Source organism: Mixophyes fleayi, chromosome 4, assembly GCF_038048845.1.
Source record: "Mixophyes fleayi isolate aMixFle1 chromosome 4, aMixFle1.hap1, whole genome shotgun sequence".
Taxonomy (NCBI): Eukaryota; Metazoa; Chordata; class Amphibia; order Anura; family Limnodynastidae; genus Mixophyes; species Mixophyes fleayi.
Genome location: NC_134405.1, coordinates 83,609,112 through 83,627,395, shown reverse-complemented (window position 1 = coordinate 83,627,395; position 18,284 = coordinate 83,609,112). Strand labels below are relative to the sequence as shown.

The following is an 18,284-nucleotide window of genomic DNA, read 5'->3' as shown; positions in this document are numbered from 1 at the left end:
ATTACAAGACTGTACTGAAAAATGTAGAAGCCTTTTCATGTCCATTTCTGAACGTTATTTACCTTCTAAGATGCTTTGATCTCTCAATAGCTCTTTGCAGTTTGTGGTGACCGGTAATAGAACATTTTATATTTATCTCAATGGGCACAGCTTTCAGAAGCTTTTTATTATCTGTGGTGTGAAGGAGCTACAATGCAGCTTGTGTGGCAAACAGCTACTAAAGAAAGAGATATAAAAGCCAAAAATATTATGTTCATTCACTTGAGAGAATGATAAACAGAAAATGAATAAATATAACATAAAAGTACTATATAATAATTGAGCGCTTGTTCTTTAAATAGAAAACAAAAACAATATATTTTTTTTATTAATCCCAATCAGAAGTGTACCAAAGCTAGTACATGATATTAAAACTAGGTATATAAACTGCAGTGTATGTTGGTAAATATCATACAGATTAAAAATAATTAGATGGAATAGTAATCTAGACCAAGATCATTGAATTACCTTCAATAATACTCCTAATACTCTACTCTTATATTGCTTTCAGTGGTAATCAAGCAATTTTGAGTCACTTGAATCTGAGGTAAAGTCTCTAGTTGGTTAAGAGTATGTACATTGTGTGAAGTAATATGTTAAGCAATATTTCTCTTCGCTGTAACAAATTGTCTCTTAGCAATAATATATTCTCAACATGTATTCTGTTTGTCTAAATTTAGGGGTCTGTTTATGACCCCCACCGTTGTAGCCCTCAACATGTACCGCAAATCACAGCTGTACATAAAGATTCACAGCTGAAAATTACTATGCACCCCTCCCCCATCTCAACAGGGTATTTTCCCTTAATGCAGGCGGCAGCTGGAGAAACTGCTACGCGCATGGTGCTTTTCTGGTGAGGAATCCAGCGGAGCCGGAGAGACTTCCACTGGATGCCATAGAAAATAACCAGTAACGCTATCCTGAGATGGTGTTACTTTGTTTAATAAAGTTACAAATGCAGCTGTCCCTATAGAAGTCTATGGGGACAGCGGTAAGCCCCAATAATTGGGTCAATGTATAAGAAATCTACGATAACAAAAAGCGGTGATGGTCGTCTTTTGCCGGCATTTACATCAGCTTTTGGCTTTGTCACTGCTTCTTAAAAACAAGCATTTTTTTTACCCCTTAGCTTTGAAAATGTATATAGTGTACATCTGCGGTGGGCAACGGGCAGCCCACCTTCACCTGCCCTCCCCAGCCAGCTGCTTCCTGTCTTATCATAACCAACCTGCACGTCACTTGACCACCTCCTGCACAGTGCAGGCAGAGGAGGGGGGAGTACACTGTGCTCTCCCTACTTCCTCTTTGTGGCCCCTTGACGTTGCCTCTCACTAGTGTACACAGTCTCTTTAACAAAGAATAAGAACTCTCATTACCAAACCGATCAGCAGTACATCTGCAATTATATTTAGCAGTAACAAGGCTCTCAGGAGACTGAACATTTCCACACCCAATATTTCCACTAGTCTCCCCCCTAAAATGTAATAACAGCTCTGCATGCACAGCAGTCTCCATAGTGCTCCAGCAATGACCTATCACAGCTTTGTCCTCATAGCAACAGATATCTTAGACCTGTGGTGGGCAACAGGCAGCCCAGCAAGTCCTCACCTGTAGCCCTCATCTGGCTTCTGAGGTCTGGTGATCATGTGGGAGAATGTGAGGAGATCTGAGCAACATTGGGGGGAGTTTTGGAGGGTATGTTGGGGTCTGAGTGCATGTGGGCTATTTTGGCGGAAGTGAGAGGGATTTTTTGGAATGCGGGTGTGCTCAGGTCATTTCTGGTCTTTTTGACATTCTTGAAATTATGCTGCGTTCAAAGCATTCACCTGCATCCCGACCTCCTTCCTGGTTTATTGTCAGATATGTTTGTTATAGCTTGTAACACTAAAGATCAGTGTCTCTTTATTTAATTAAATGTTTTTTTTTTTATCTTATTACTGATATTATGGGTAATGTGCACTCTTTTCAAGATTAGAGGGCCACACTGTGCGGCCCCTGACGTGTTTCTGGTTGCCCATCTCTGGTCTACATATTCTGGGTTAATTAACCCAACTAATGCCACTCGGTAACCGACTCTAAGAACATGTTGTACAAATGTCCACGATCTAGGAGAATTAAAAAGAAATGCATAAATGTTTCATAACTACCAGTCTCTTTCTATAGAGAGTGGAAATGTGATGTAAATGTTTTATACTATTTGTCTCTATTTCCAGAAGAGGATATATAATTATCCAATCCCCTCCCAGGTTATAATTACATATGAACATATGTTGCCACATGTACATATCACAGAGAGGAGATGTACACATTGTTAATGTTCATTTTAGTATCCCTCTCCAAAGGCTATGCACATACTCTTTCTCACCCTAATGTAGATATATAGATCTCTTGTTCACATATACTTTAACTGTGTTGTTTACTGTTTTGATATACACATGCTATTTGTTGTAAAGGGTAAAAACCTCCCTACTAAAAATGTACATTGATTTAAAAAACAAACAAACCATAAACAATTGCAAAGAGAGCAGTTAAACAAATGGTACCACTATTTTAGCTTCAGCCAACACTTTCTATAGAAGTCAACCTACGACTCATGATTTGTTGTGGAACTACAACTCCCAGCACGCCATGACCGCCAGAGATTCCACTATAGCTGGTGAACTATAGTTCATCAACAATAATTGAAAAGAAAGTGTTTTATTGATATATTTTATTGATCTAACAATGGTGGCTTCCTGCACAGTCTATAGCAGGCCTGTCCAACCTGCGGCCCTCCAGGTGTTGTGAAACTACAAGTCCCAGCATACTTTGCCAGTAGACAACCTGTTGATAGCTGGAAGGACATGCTGGGACTTGTAGTTTCACAACATCTGGAGGGCCGCAGGTTGGACAGGCCTGGTCTATAGTGTAAATGTATAAGCCGCCTAGCACTATCAGTTATATTACCTAAAGAAATAAGACACTTGTTTGGCGAATGAAAGGTCGGTTCACACATTTTGTTGAAGATTGAATTGGTGGCAACTAAAAGCAGGACCTATCGGCCATTCCTAAACTAAAATAGTTGAACACTTCTAGGCAGTGGAGCCTGACTCTTCCCCATTTTGGCTCGCTGGGACCTGCCGACCAGACAGTGTGTCCCATAACTCCCTGAGGGGTTGTGTTACTAACTAAACCTCCCTGTTAAGGGAGCGGGACCAACCATCACCCTAATGTGTCATTATGGCTGCTGATTGAAACTTCCCTTTACAATGCAGCGCCGCTTTAAATTTAATCGCCGAAGACGCTGAACACGCCAGAGTTGAAGAATCCGGACATAAATACATTTACCCCAAGGTCTGCTGTTATGGAATGACGATGACTTTTGGGTTAATGGTTTAAAGTGGAGAAAAGAGAGATGTTTATGCAGGTGACTGATTGCAAGGCGAGGCTATAAGTGACATTACTCTGGGGCTCTTTCATTGGGCAGAGAGAAGAAGGTTTTGTTGACACAACCTTCTGTGGCTTTTCTCAACCATGTGCTGAGCTGATTTTGGACTGGTTACGTACCAACATCAATATCGGTAAGGTGTTTAAGCAGTACCGATACAAATTATACCTTGATTTTTGAGAAGTCTTTGAACTTTCATAAAACACCATTAGTTTGCTTTTACCTCTCTTTCGCTGCAAAAATAATGTACCCAAAACAGCCCAAAAATTTTTACTAGCAAGAAACTAAGTAAAAACAAATGTGTGTATCGTTTTGTTTTTTTAGTTTTGTTTTTTTTTTTGTTTTTTTTGTTTGTAAAATCTGCACTTGAAAACGATTTTTTTTTGCTAGTTTGCACTGTGTTGAATGAAAATCATAAAATGTATATGAATAATATGGGTAGCCCAACGAGGGATACCATATTAAAAAACTAGACAACTTATGAAGATATTCCTATTGAAGCCATTAATGGTTGAGATTTGGACATTGTAACCCACCCATCCCCATCTCTGGACTTCTTAACGCTTTCTGAAGGTGCTAAAGTATTGTGATCACCAGATAATAGCTATTAACGGGGCACATAATTTGAAATATTGGCCTATCCTGTTTCAAATGAGGGATACTCATAGTATATTGGAGCCAGGATGGGGGAGATCTGGGATTTGTAACGTCCCCTATCCCTGGACTTCTTAATACTTTCTGTAGAGTGGGGTGTTCTTATCTGGTGATTACACATGACCACCAGAAAATATCCTCTGAGTGGGTCACAGAGTTTTAAAAGAGAGGGCACAGCCCCTCCCCACCTTTCAAACAAAGGTGACCCTGAGTCTCTAGTTACTAGGGTGGGAGAAATATTGTCAATTTTATTTCCCTCGCCCCATCCCCTGGCTCTTCAGATTTTTTTTTCCTGTTGTGTAGTGGCTGAGCGTTGTGTGCTCTGTGACGTTATCATGCACTGGTTAAATGGCGTCCTCATTTATTGACCCGGCCCCCTCCAACAAAGGGCTAGCGGGACTCGTCCTTTGCACTTCAGGGGTATGTGTACAAGATGAGTCCCACTCATTCTTGGCACTGAAGTGATGAGTGGGCATTGGTGGAGACCATGCTGAGACAGAAGAGACGCAGTTATGTTAAAAATAGATTGATATAAATATAATTTTTTAAAATATAAATAGTAACTTGAAGATGAGGCAGAATAGCTCGCCAGGGGAAAAAAGATCTAAAGCTGAAAAAGTTGGGCCCATGTAACCAAAAAACTTATAACATTAGTAAAACCTGAAAGATTTAGTTGGAGCTGTGAGAACTTAAAGTGATCAAATAAGATATGCTTGTGGGTCAAATATTATTGTCTGTGGAGATTGTTGGCAATGGCGAGGACTTCAGTAAAAAATTAAAAATAAAGTACTTTGGATTGTGGAACCTTGCCTATGGGCATTTGGAGGGTCCTGGCTAGTTAGTATAGCACAGCCTGTAGATTCTGATGACAAATTGTGTCCAGACGCTTTTCAATGAACGTTAAATGTTGATAACACTGTGGATTGTGAATATCCAATATAAAACACATGGTCTGGAAGAACTGGTTATTGTTCGACTGGTGTGTGTGTGTATGTGTATATATGTATATGTATGTATGTATGTGTATGTGTATATATATATATATATATATATATATATATATATATATATATATATATATATATATATATATATATATATATATATATATATATATATATATGTGTGTATATATGTATATATATATATATATATATATATATATATATATATATATATATATATATATACACATAAGCGCTACGGAATATGTTGCTGCTATATAAATAAATGATGATGATGATAGAGATATATATATATATATATATATATATATATATATATATATATATATATATATATATATATATATATATATATATATGTATGTATATGATTGTTGGCACATATCACTGAAGTACTGTTCATAAGCAATTCTGCATATTTCAATTTCATGCTGTTATCTGTGACCCAGAGAAGAAAAAAAAATAAACAGACTCCTATGAAAGCCAGTTGTTCTGATAAGGGATTCCATCGCCAAAAGTTATAAAAGCCTACAACAGCTGTGTGACCTTAACGTTTATATCCAGGTGCATTGATCTAAACTTACATGAGCAGAGCATGAAATAAACAATCCTCCCTATCCAAACATAGAATGCAGTATCAGGATTGCAAAAACATTTGACTGTGCAAATCATTCATGTTTCATATTGTACAGACATGCAAAGCATTTGCTTTCAAGCACATTACAAACTGTGTTTGTGGACTCTGATAAAAAGCAGAATATCAGAATGTTAGATATTTTTATAAATTTATCAGTATGATTGAATGCAGCCTTATAGCTGCACTACTACCTATTAAAGCCCACCTAGTGAAAGGTGGTAGAGCAGGCCCCACCCACCCTGCCAGAGAGTGAGTGTGTGTGTGTGTGTTACAGAACCAGCAAAGCTGTTTACTTCACAAGCAATAAGGTGGCAGTGGGGCTGTGTGAGTAGGAGGCCTAATTACAGGCCGCAGTGTATGTAGCAGCCCCCGAGGCTCTTACTAATGGTGGTGCTATACTACTACTGCAGTGCTGCTTTACATATAATGCCAATCACATACACATTGCACATGCGGCCATCTTTAATGCTGAACCAATATGTCTACTGTTCACTTGGAACTAATAACATGTTTTAAAGGTTCGTCTTCAGTTATTTGGTATACAATTCAGTTATAGTAGCCCTTTATCCTTGTAATAAAGATTTACAATTCTTAACAACTTTAAACAGTTAGTCTATGCAGGTAAATTATTTAGTTCTTTAAAACTATGAAAAGCTGCTTTATTACTAACTGCGGAAGTAAAAAAAAACTCCCCCCTATTTTTTTTTTTTTTTTTTTTGAGAGGGAGCTTTAACACCACACCCAAAGCCTCCTCTCATCATTTCCTTTTTAGTTTTATAGGGGAGCTCTGTAAATGTTGTTTTATTTGTTAATTATTACCCTTGTATATAATATTTAAGAATAAAATATCTTTTGGTAAACTTTTCATTGCAATCCAGTATAATCCGCACCTTAGAGTGATATTACAATGCAGCTGATGGATATAGGTTTTGCCTCTTTGTAAAACAGAAAACCAAGTACTGTTGGGTAACAGACAAAGAGGATCAAGTTGTCCTTCATCCAATTTTCAATTTTAACAATCCGAGCAGACACCTAAACTTATTGGGGGCCCTAAGTTTGCATGTGCCCTTCACTTCCAATCCATCATGACGCACTGTTATGGCACCAGTGAGATCTGATGCATCTCAAAACAGTCTGAAGTTGGTGCCTAAACTGTATATATGTTTTACATACAAAGTGTAAACTCCCAGGCCACCTGTACAGTGCCTGGATTATTTTCAGGCAAAGTATGAAATAGACAAATTCTATGAAAACAAAGCTGTCACATGAAAATTCGTATTCATTGAATCATCCCCTGACACACTCAGGAACACACCACATGCTCCTATGTGTGGCCGCCTGACATATTTAAATAAAAATCACATGGTTTTTAAAATTAAGCCAATAGGTTTAGAATCCGGGGTTTTTGCTGTTTGCAAAACCAAAATACAGCTATATTGCGTGAATCTTTAGTTTCCTCCCTGTACTGTGTTCCCTATAGGGTTGCTCACAAAGGATGTTAGGACTGTAGATTCATTTAGATAACGTTATTTAGGATTTAGCCAGATTTTGAATCGTGTCACACATGATAAAAGGCTTATGTCTGATATCTTAACCCCTTTACCTTCTTCGTCATAATCAACTATCACCTTAAAGTAACGACACAAGACTTGATTGTGGCAAAATGAAATGAATTTATTAACAATGGTGGAGGAGAATAAAGCAGTCAGTCCGACGTGTGCCAGGTCAAACCCAACTGTCCTAGCATCTCCTTAGAACTACCATCCGGGGCGCCAACACCCCCTGGGTTCACGAGGGGGACATCCAATCAACCCCAGGCGCACATATCTACCTGGACGGGGCACTATGTCCTGATTCTACCGAACCTGCCCATCCTCTGGGCTATACGGAAAGCAACCACAGGGCAACCCACAAGGGCGGTACCTGAACCGAGACTAATAGCCAATTCACTCGAAGAGAGGTGGGTTCAACGTGCCCTAATACCGTAAATGTGTGCCCACACAACCACTGGCCGTCGACTGAACTGCGTTTTCCGGCCAACTCCCTTCTTCGCGGATCACTATGACCACCATCAGCACTGACATCCATCTTGCAAGTAGCCTTCAATTCTCCAAGTTCTTATGAACTACGAAACCAGGGAGGGTGGGTGGGCAACATCCAGATCTGCAAGACTGATTCAAACTCCGCCTTCCCAATTTATAACCTCTGAACCCCTCCCCTATGACACCGTAGGGGCATACTCAAATAGTTAACCATTAACACTCCAGAGAATAGCCCAGTTAAAGATACAGCAAAGCTTTTATTATTCTTCGTTCCTATGCAGATCTCCGTTCTTATTCTGCAGGCCTGACCTAGGGAGAGGTCTAAATGATAAAAACTTACACACTAACATCTCTGAATCTTACTAAAAGGCCTTGGGAATATGAATCCCAACTGGAATGCTGGAATTGGTGCATCTCAAGTAGCTGCACTATTATATAAAAAAAAAAATGGCTATTACAGTAGCCCTGTTTTACGCAACCTTTATAATGTTGTGACAGACATGATGACATGTCTTCCACAAAAACACACATACGAGGCCAAAAAGGCAAACCTTGGGTTAATATCTTATTTTTCAATGTAAATATAGATATGTTGCCATAGATCTGCAGTAGTTATTTACCGATTTGTCCATTCCTCTAATTTTTGCCCTTGGTGCATACTTTGAAATGCAAGAGGTTAAGCATTTATACGAGTCATTCACGTGCCCTGTGTTGTTACTCATACTATTTAAATGTATTGACTGATGTTTCAATTTGTAATAGTCCACTCCCTGTGTTGTAATCACATGATATCCTGTGTTCCTCGGCTGACTCTGATTTCATCTTGTGTTAAAAACACGCCTTGTTCTGTCACTGCTGATTGTTCCTGGCAGCTATCAGTGTCTCTTTGTCACCACACACAATGGATAATGACACCATCTCTAGAGAAAATGCAACAATTTAAAGTGGCTGTAGAGCTAAACAGTTATTTTTTTTGCTATATGTTATTAGATTGTGATTTTGTTCAGTTTTAATCCTTGCCGTAGTCTGCAAATGCATCCCTTGCTTTATAAAAATGGTTCATTATCATAAATATGTTTTATGTTGTGGTTTGTTTTTTTTTGGGGGTTTTTTTTGAGCATGGATGTTTTGGCTTGTTCATAATAAATCAAGGTAAGAAGTAGAACAGAGCACTCCGTTTCAAGCAATGAAACATTGTTGAGATGACATGGATAAAATTCTGTTTTATCAAAATAAAATTAAGTAGCGTGCTTGACCTAGGTCCAGAATTCTGTATGGTCCCTAACCAGCTCTCTATCCTCCTACGATAGTTCTTCACTCAGAGACCAAAAATAAAGTTGTTGCTGGTTTCCCTGCCTAAGCGTTTGCTGTATAATGGAGCGCTGCTCTCTGATTCATAGCAACCACACCATGTAACCAACTTGGTGCAGACCTGTAATCCCCCCCAAATTGGAGTCCAGGGGGTAAATGTATCATCTCCTGCGAGTTCGGCGTCTTCGCAGCTTAAATTTAAAGCGGCGCTGCCTTGTAAAGGGAAACTTCACTTTACAAGGCAGCGCCGCTTTAAATTTAAGCTGCGAAGACGCCGAACTCGCGGGAGTTGACAAAACCGGGGTATGATACATTTACCCCCAGGTGGGTGTAATGCACAATGCAGTCCATATTTACTGTAACTGTCCTTTCCCAGAAGCAGTAATAGATACCAGTGGATTAATTCCTTCCCTCTGGGCATAGGAATGGTCCATTCCAAAGCTGTAAGATAACCCCTCCCTTCACTTCCTCAGTCTTTAACTTGCCCCATCCTCAGTGTTTGACTTGTCCAAGTATAGAAAGTGATCAGAGGTAAATTTGTCTGCTCCCATATTCCAATTCTTGGGAAGGAAATTTAGGGACAGTAGGATACAAATTTTCTGTTTTCCCTTTCACCCACACTACTGTGGATGCCATTGGGGCCTAGAAAAGCAGTCTGACCGGATGGGCTTCCTTTGCCATCCAGTCTGTTGGGGGAAGAAGGATAAAGTGATGTTCTTCCTGCAGAGTTTATCTGGGTTTCTTTCTTGCCATCAGTAACCAACTGTTACTCACCACTCCTACTGATGGCTAGGTGACACCTGCGAATTGCACAGTAGTTGTAGGAGAATTCGGCTGCCACCACTAAGCTCCTTCAACGGCACCTAGAACTGCTTACTTCTGGGTAGCTGGTATAGTTGCTACAGTGATTCTTTGCTGTGGGCTGGCTGGTACCTCTTGCCTATGGATCAGAATTGCTGGGTTTATCATAAAACAGTCAGGGAATGGATTAGAGTGTAAGCTCTTATCTGTTGGTCACAGGATACAGCAGATAATAGGTCTCAGGCAGAATCTTTAACCAGTGATGTTTTATTGCTCAAGAGTCCTGACAAGGACCTTTCCACACTAGTTTAGTGGTACTAGTGATCATCCGGAAGTACCGATGGAATGTTACATACATGGTTCTTTTTATACAGTTTCTGACACCTATGTTGGCAGGGGGTAATCCAGCCCCCTGATCCTAGCTGACACCACAAAGTCTAAGATATTACAGTCAATGTTTGCCATTAGAATGTAATCTATTCTCTACTCTTGGATTTAATGCAATTTACTTAACAAAATTCACATTAATCTGTGACTTACTAAATTACTTGCTGGTTACATTATTTGTGTAGCTTGTCTATCTTTTTAAAAAGACAGGATGAAAAAGTAATGATCACCTCCTGTGCATTCAGGCTAAAATAGGTCTTGGTCACCCACAAATGAAAAGGCCTAATTAGCATGAGATTAACTTTCTTCCTTTCTTACAAAAACACATTACCTCCAACATATGCCTACTGCATCAGAAATCAATACATGTCTAATGCAAAAATCGGTAAAAAATATAAATTAGCACACTGTGCCACTAATTGAAATATATGTATACAGAAAGTTATTTATAAGTGATCCAGCCGCACAGTCCCAAAAAACAGAAAAGGGAACATGTGTGGCTAACACACAAATATTTACAAACAGGCTGCAACCTAGTAGTATAGGTAATATTTTTTGAAACACATCATGTAGTACAGCCCCAGTAGAAATAAACCCAAGACAGGAACTGTTCGGAAAAAATACCTTCCGTGAAGTCATCTGTATTTGATGAGACAGTAGGGTTTTGACTCAACAAGGTTGTCAACATTCTTACTGCTGTAGAGCAGGAAAGTTTCACATTTTATCAGCTTCTTGACTCTCCTGAAGATATACCGTTAGACATCTGGCTATATCAACTGTGCCATCTCTATTTTCTCTACTTCAGAACAGAGAAAATCAAAGATTTGCAGGATGATATTCTTTAGACATAAGTGACTCCTCTGTTTTGGAAAATGCTGTAAGATATTTGAAGCGTTTGATCGTACACTATCTCCTGGATGTTGTATATGGCAGTAGAAAATTCATCTTGGCCACAGTAGTGTAGAATTAGGAAATCGTTTCTGCCTAATAGAAATTAATCTTTTATACAAGTTACTTGACAGATGAATGAAGTCTGCCCACATAACTCCAGGTTTGCCTGGAAGAGACTTGGCCTCAAATGACCTGAATATTGACGTCGCTGTTTATGTCAACAATGAACATGTTAACACAATAATGTTGATAGCCAGAATGTCCACACGGTTAAAAGGTTGACTTTCAGACTGTTGACATGTTCATTTGTTCACCAGGATCGAGATGTTGACGTGAATGTCGTAAAGGTTTAAAGTCTACAAAAGAAAGAAAGCGTGGCCCACACTACAAGCCCCTGCAGGCCCTGGGTGCCAGGGACATTTTTTTTTTTTAACTATTAAATCTTCCCTATTACCTCACACCCACTGTGCAGGGGTGTGGGAGGAGCACTAGTGCTTTCAACACGAGGCTAGGTACACCTTGGGGGCCATTTTTTATTTATTTTTTGCGGACCTAATCCCCTAGGGAATCCAGCTCCGTTCTGACCAGTCTGAGGCTGGTTTGGCATTATTGCAGGGGGACTGCACACTGTGGTTTTCCCTGCTGTGGCCACCAGGCCCGTGCTGGTAATGGTAAAATTTGGGGACCCCACACTTTTTGTCCCCCCCCCCCCCCCTGACGGATCAGACAGGCTTCATCCTAGCAGTTTTTATTTAAAGCAAATTTGTGAATTTTCTTTGATATATACTTCATCTGATCTGCAGGAGTTTGTTCAAATGTCTTTAAAGATACGTGTGGCTTCTGTAGTTTCAGGAGTCTTTGAAGAAGCAAATGGGTATTGCATGAATGGGAGATTACACAGAGGTGTCCTCTCTGTAACAGGTTGCAACTGCAGGCATCATAAGGCAACTTAGAAGTTTAGTCAGCTGAGGGTTTAAGGCTTTCCCTGGCCTTGAATTTCTGTTTTTGTTTTCTGCTCTGTGCCCTGTCTCTTACTATATAACATCTCTTAACTGATGAATAAAGCTGATCCAAACAGAATGTTGAGGACCCTGGTATACCTTCAAGGTATGGTAGCCTGCCAGAGTCAAACTGCCGTAGAAACTCATAATTTACTGAGACCACAGAAATTTACATTATAATGTCCCACATTTCAGAGAGAACTTCTCTCCTGGTACCATAGAGAATCTGCATGAATAATGTAACACGGCTAGATGACCCTTCACAGATGGATCCTGTCTTCTCCTTTTATAGTCTTAGGCATCATTTCCTTATTCCCTAGATGTATGGTCTTCTGGCGAGTGACAAGCAGTAGAAACCCAAAAAATGATAAATTCAGACCTTCCTTTTGTTCAAATTCAGTTTTCATTCAGGTTGAGACTCCTTAATTATTAATGACTTTGGGCACTGAGAGAAACAGCATCCTGCTTAGTACTTGGACTGTTCTAGCTTCCCTTATTGGGCACTGGAGATCTTTCATCAAGAGTTAGACATTTCCCTCCTAGCACAAATCAGTCTTAAAACTTCTATGTCAAAATCTGAGGAAGTCTGAGAGGACTGCAGGTTTCCTTTATTAATTAAGGCAGGAATGGTACAGGGTGGCAGGGAAGCTGCATAGTGGTCTGTACAAGGCGGCAGGGAAGCTGCATAGTGGTCTGTGGAAGGCGGCGGGGGAGCTGCATAGTGGTCTGTGGAAGGCGGCGGGGGAGCTGCATAGTGGTCCGTGGAAGGCGGCGGGGGAGCTGCATAGTGGTCCGTGGAAGGCGGCGGGGGAGCTGCATAGTGGTCCGTAGAGGGCGGCGGGGGAGCTGCATAGTGGTCCGTAAAGGGCGGCGGGGGAGCTGCATAGTGGTCCGTAAAGGGCGGCGGGGGAGCTGCATAGTGGTATGTAGAGGGCGGTGGGGGAGCTGCATAGTGGTATGTAGAGGGCGGCGGGGGAGCTGCATACTGGTCTGTAGAGGGCGGCGGGGGAGCTGCATACTGGTCTGTATAGGGCGACGGCGGAGCTGCATAGTGGTCTGTATAGGGCGACGGCGGAGCTGCATAGTGGTCTGTAGAGGGCGACGGCGGAGCTGCATAGTGGTCTGTAGAGGGCGGCGGGGGAGCTGCATAGTGGTCTGTAGAGGGCGGCGGGGGAGCTGCATAGTGGTCTGTAGAGGGCGGCGGGGGAGCTACATAGTGGTCTGTACAGGGCGGCGGGGAAGCTGCATAGTGGGCTGCACAAAGTACCAGGCGGCAGGGAAGCTGCATAGTGGGATAACGGCACTGCTCATTAATTGCATTATACAGAGTGGAAAATTCCTGTAAACTTTTATTTTAAATCGGCTGTAAGCAAGGCTCTTTTTTCATCCGTATTTTAATGTAAATTCCTTTTATTGCTGCAATATTTATTTTATATGTGGTCCTTGAATGTACAGTGTTATAGACTATAGTATTATCCATTCTCTCCCAAGCAATGATGAAGTGGTAATACACTGACTTACTATGCCATTCACCTGGTGACACCTAGTTCTGTATCTGTAGTAATGTGCCACTTACTAGGCCATGTATACATAGGACTCTGCATACTGGGTGTTTCAGCTGGAATGAGCGGGGTGAGATATTTTGGGTCCTGATGTCAAGTACAGGAAAATACTGTGGTGTAGAGGGAGGAGGGTGAATTTATCTGTTTCAGCTTTTGGACGGCCTACCCTATGCCAGGAGGGCAGGAATTTGGCCATTAGTGTCCACGCCATGTGAAGGTGAATTGGAAAATTAACCTGTGGCTGGATCACCTATAAATAACTTATTGTAATAATATATTTAAATTATTAGCACAATGTGCTTATTCATATCATTGCAATGTACTGATTCTTGATACTGTGTATTGGAAATGTACCTTATTTTATTATATCATGTGGCACTTAGGAAATGCCTTCATTTCTGAGGTATTGATTTGTAACTTCTGGATTTGTTTAACTTTTATAAAGAAAGTCCCTCATGCTAATTAGACCCTTTCATCTCAGTGACCAACACCTCTGTCAGCCTTTATACACAGCAGGGGGTGGGCACTGCCTCTGTCTCTGTGGCATGTATCCTGAGTCTCAGATCCTGTTCGGATAATGTACACAGAAGGTTTTGGGATATAGCAGATAGGTGTAAATTTTGTTAACATTGCATTTAAATCCATATGTTGGGGAAACTTATTGCATCCTGATGCTAAAAATAACTCAGACTTCTTGGGACCAGCAAAGAGTTCAGGGGGCTGGCTTACCCCCTGCTAGGCTGTGTCCAAAACAGTATCATTATTGCTCCAATTGGCTTTCTGGCACTGATACCTTCAACCATTGTGAACTGTCCTTATCAGGACATTTGAGCTAATAAACATTACTGCTTCAAGATCCTACTTTCACAAGTTCTTCCCTGTTGTATTTCCTGTGACCTACAGATTAAACCCAAATCTAATCTGTTTCCAGCTGTTCTGAGGTTTGGACCTAGTACCACGCTCTGCCTGCTACCCAGCAGCTCTGGCCAGTGTGATAGGCCAGTGGGGATCCATCCACAGCAACCCTGATCAATAGGAAGAGGTCAGGGGTACCAGCATAGGGGCACCAACAAGGGGGTAAACTAGTAGCGACAGTTACCCAGAAGGAACGCGGTTCTGGATGCCGTTAAGGAGCCCAGTGGTGCCAGCAGCTTAAACCCCTCCTACTGCGGTTACAATTGGAATAAAGAAAGGAAACAATGGCAAAGAAAACCCAGCTAGTTCCCAGCAACAGACAGGGTGACATAGGCGGTTCATCCTGTCACATAACCCTCCCCAGAAGAAGCTGGCTACTTTCCAGGTGAAACGGTTTGGGCTGTCTGTATCCTGTATGACTTCAGTGGCAGATCCACAGGGAGGGGGAGGGGGGGGGTCGCGATTTATGCAAAATCGCCCCCATTAAAAATAAAGCCTAGGTCTGCCCTATTTACTTTGCCCAAGGTCAGCCTTCATTTCCAAACAGCCAGTAATAATAACAATGATGCTTCCTTATTGGAGACTAATTTGTTGTCTAAACTGTGGGAGCTTCCATACAATGCATACGCTGAAACAAACCCATTCAATTGGACTTGTCCTTGTTGTTGTTCTTATTTTCATTAATTTACGGTTTTTGTTTTGAGTTTTTTTCATCGTTTCTCTACAAATCTATCCCAATTCTAATTTAATTTATTGCTGTTTCATCGCGTACTTCTTGGTCTATCATCTCCTTAATTCTCCTGTCTTCACAAGATCAGTACAGATATCCATCTATTTACTGATTTTACTTTTCTCCACCAGGCAAGCAGTATTGGCTGTTCATTTTGTCAGTGTGTCTTATTAACAGCAACAGCTAAGTTTAAGAATGCAAAGAAAGTGTGTGGCACATTAACAGCGTAATGTAACGGTGTGTAATCTTTGCTTATACAGACAGACACCTATGGCCTGGCTAAGAAAATCAACCGTACAACGCTGCAGGTGGAGCAGTGGTTCAGGAGAAGGCGCAATCAGGACCGGCCAGCTGTCATAAAGAAGTTTCAGGAATCCTGGTGAGAAATGTCCTCTGGGTCTGAGAACACTTACTCAGCACTATTTTACTGATGTACCAAGTTTTTTTTACGGGTAGGGAACTTACCTGCTGTAACAAACATGCTGGTTACTATATAAGGATAGGATGTCGCGAGAATCACTTGGATTGTCACGGGTAGACTAAGGGTTCTATGTAAACAGACTGACTCTTTTACCCCTGCTGGTTTATATACTCAAATCTGTAATCTTTCAGCGGGGAACAGAGAAAAAAAATAAATATATATATATATATTTATTTATATATTGCACCATCTACTGTAAAATATAAATAGTAGGATAATTGAAATCTGTGGCCATATGAGACCAGGGTCCACCCAAAACAGCGCAGTCTATGGTATAATTGCTATATAGATTTAAGTGTAATTAAATAAACCACTTTCAGTCTATACTTACAAAATGTTAAACTACAAAGCTGTTATCATTTATGTGTCACCAGTGCATTGCTTTTTCATGACTCAAGATGTAGGCTGCGTCTGTGGTGTTAACTGTTATTTCTGTCATATGGTTTTTATTTTTTTGTGCTGAAGTGGATTTTGCTCTTGGAAAGAACTGTCGTTGTCCATATACAGAACGAATGGTTTTGCTTATACAATCCATGTTTATATGACACTTGGAGAACCCTCCTATCTGCCGGTCTGTGCAGCTGCACCTCAGATGTCCACTCTTTACCATGAATGTGTGGAGTATCTCTGACCACACCCTGCTGGCACACAATGGCTGTATCCAGCCTATGAATCATCAGTCTTCTCAAACTAAAATTTTGTTACTGCAAATAGATCTAAGCCTAGAAAGGGAATCTCTTCATCTCCAGCATCCCCAAGGGGGTTGACACAGGCAGAAGCACTGCATTCTGGGATTTACTGCTGGACCCTCCGGCACAGCACATACACTTTATACCAGGATGTAAGTGCTTGAAATCGAGGTCTGTTTATGTTTACTACATATTGTAATTTGTAGGCTAATAATTATCAGTATGAGTCTTATTTGTAGCTCCATCGTGTGAGACAACTATATACATTATTTAGAAAGAATATACTGATCTCAGGAGAAGGAACCAGTAACAGAGATATAACTTGGCTGTGCTGATTTCTTAGTGTGAAAACAGAAAATCCATACGCATGTTGGAGATGTGGTATGCAGGGCCGGTGCTAGGGTCCGTGGCGCCCTAGGCACATTTACAAAATCGGCGCCCACCGCCCCCCCCCCCCCCCCCCCCCCAATTTTCAAAATCGGCGCCCCACCCTGCACACTTACAAAATAGTGTGTAAGTGTGCAGGGTTGGGGCGCCGATTTTGAAAATGTGCGTCTTTTCTTACCTGCTTCTAACTTGCCTCCTCTCTGCTCTGTCTGCTCCCCTCCACTCACTGATACTGTCGGGCCTTGATGATGATGTCACACCCGACAGTCAGACAGTGAGTGGAGGGGAGGAGACGGAGCAGAGAGGCGGCGGTGGTGGTGAGCAATAGTCCCTCCCCCCCTCCCTGTGAATGTATGTGAAGCTGTGCAGTGGCCGTGAAAGGTATGGTCAGTGGTCGCCGCACAGTTTTAAAGAAATTTTTAATCTGTGGCGCCCTCCAGAGCCCGGCGCCCTAGGCAAGTGCCTAACCTTGCCTAATGGGAGCGCCGGGCCTGGTGGTATGAACAGCGCACCCAGTTTAGAATCTTGTGAAGTTGTCAACATTCCGTGGTATAGATTTGTTAGTTTGGTGGGTCAACATGTGACATATAGTGCTGCAAGTGAGAAACTCACAACAAAACTAGTGTGTGAAGCAGCAGCGTAAAACGGGCTCATTAGTGAAAACTAGAAAAGGGTGCTATAATTCTTCTCAAAACTACACTACGAAAATTACATTTGGAATTGAATTGATTTGCTGTGGTTTTCATAAAAATTCCCGACAGAGTTATGACCATGATTCCCAACATTTTGGTCATTCTGGCACACCTACCAATACATCTGTCTAAATGAAACTCGAATCATGAAAAAGTATATTTGTTAACCAAAATATTTTTTATTTTTTTACCAAATTTCTTTCAATTTCAGCAAAAATACAATTCACCTGTCATCTAATAAGGATTTCAGATATAACCCCTAAATTCTTGTGAAACCTCCGGGACATTAAAGAAAACTGTTCACATGTAACGAAAAATAAGGTTCTCTTCCATAGCAAGAAATCAGACACATTACAGAAAATAACTCCAGATGTGAATTCTGTAACAATTTTACCAATGACGGAAAGTCCCAATGAGCACACAGATTTGTGTATGCACACCTACATGATTCACAGTCAGATCTGTGCTCCTCATCTGTCATAACCATCTGCTGAAAAGATTGACTCTGCAGACTATAGTCATCAGCCTACACTGCTGGTCATGAGTGCATACACACTTCCACATTTGCCCTACAGCGTTCCATCGTTGATAGTGATTTTTAGTCGGTTCATAAAATCAAATCAAATGATACAATGTGCTTTGGTACGATAAAACATCGTGGGAGTGTATACAC

General features: G+C 41.1%; 1 protein-coding gene across 2 annotated transcripts in view; it reads left to right on the top strand.

Moving 5' to 3' along the window:
* The window catches only part of CERS3 (ceramide synthase 3), an 86,465-nt gene that overhangs the window by 48,960 nt on the left and 19,221 nt on the right, over positions 1–18,284 (top strand). For both annotated transcript variants that reach the window (XM_075207673.1, XM_075207672.1), the window contains one exon: positions 15,623–15,741. In XM_075207673.1, coding sequence (XP_075063774.1) covers positions 15,623–15,741 — 119 coding nt within the window. The remainder of the gene's footprint in view (positions 1–15,622; positions 15,742–18,284) is intronic.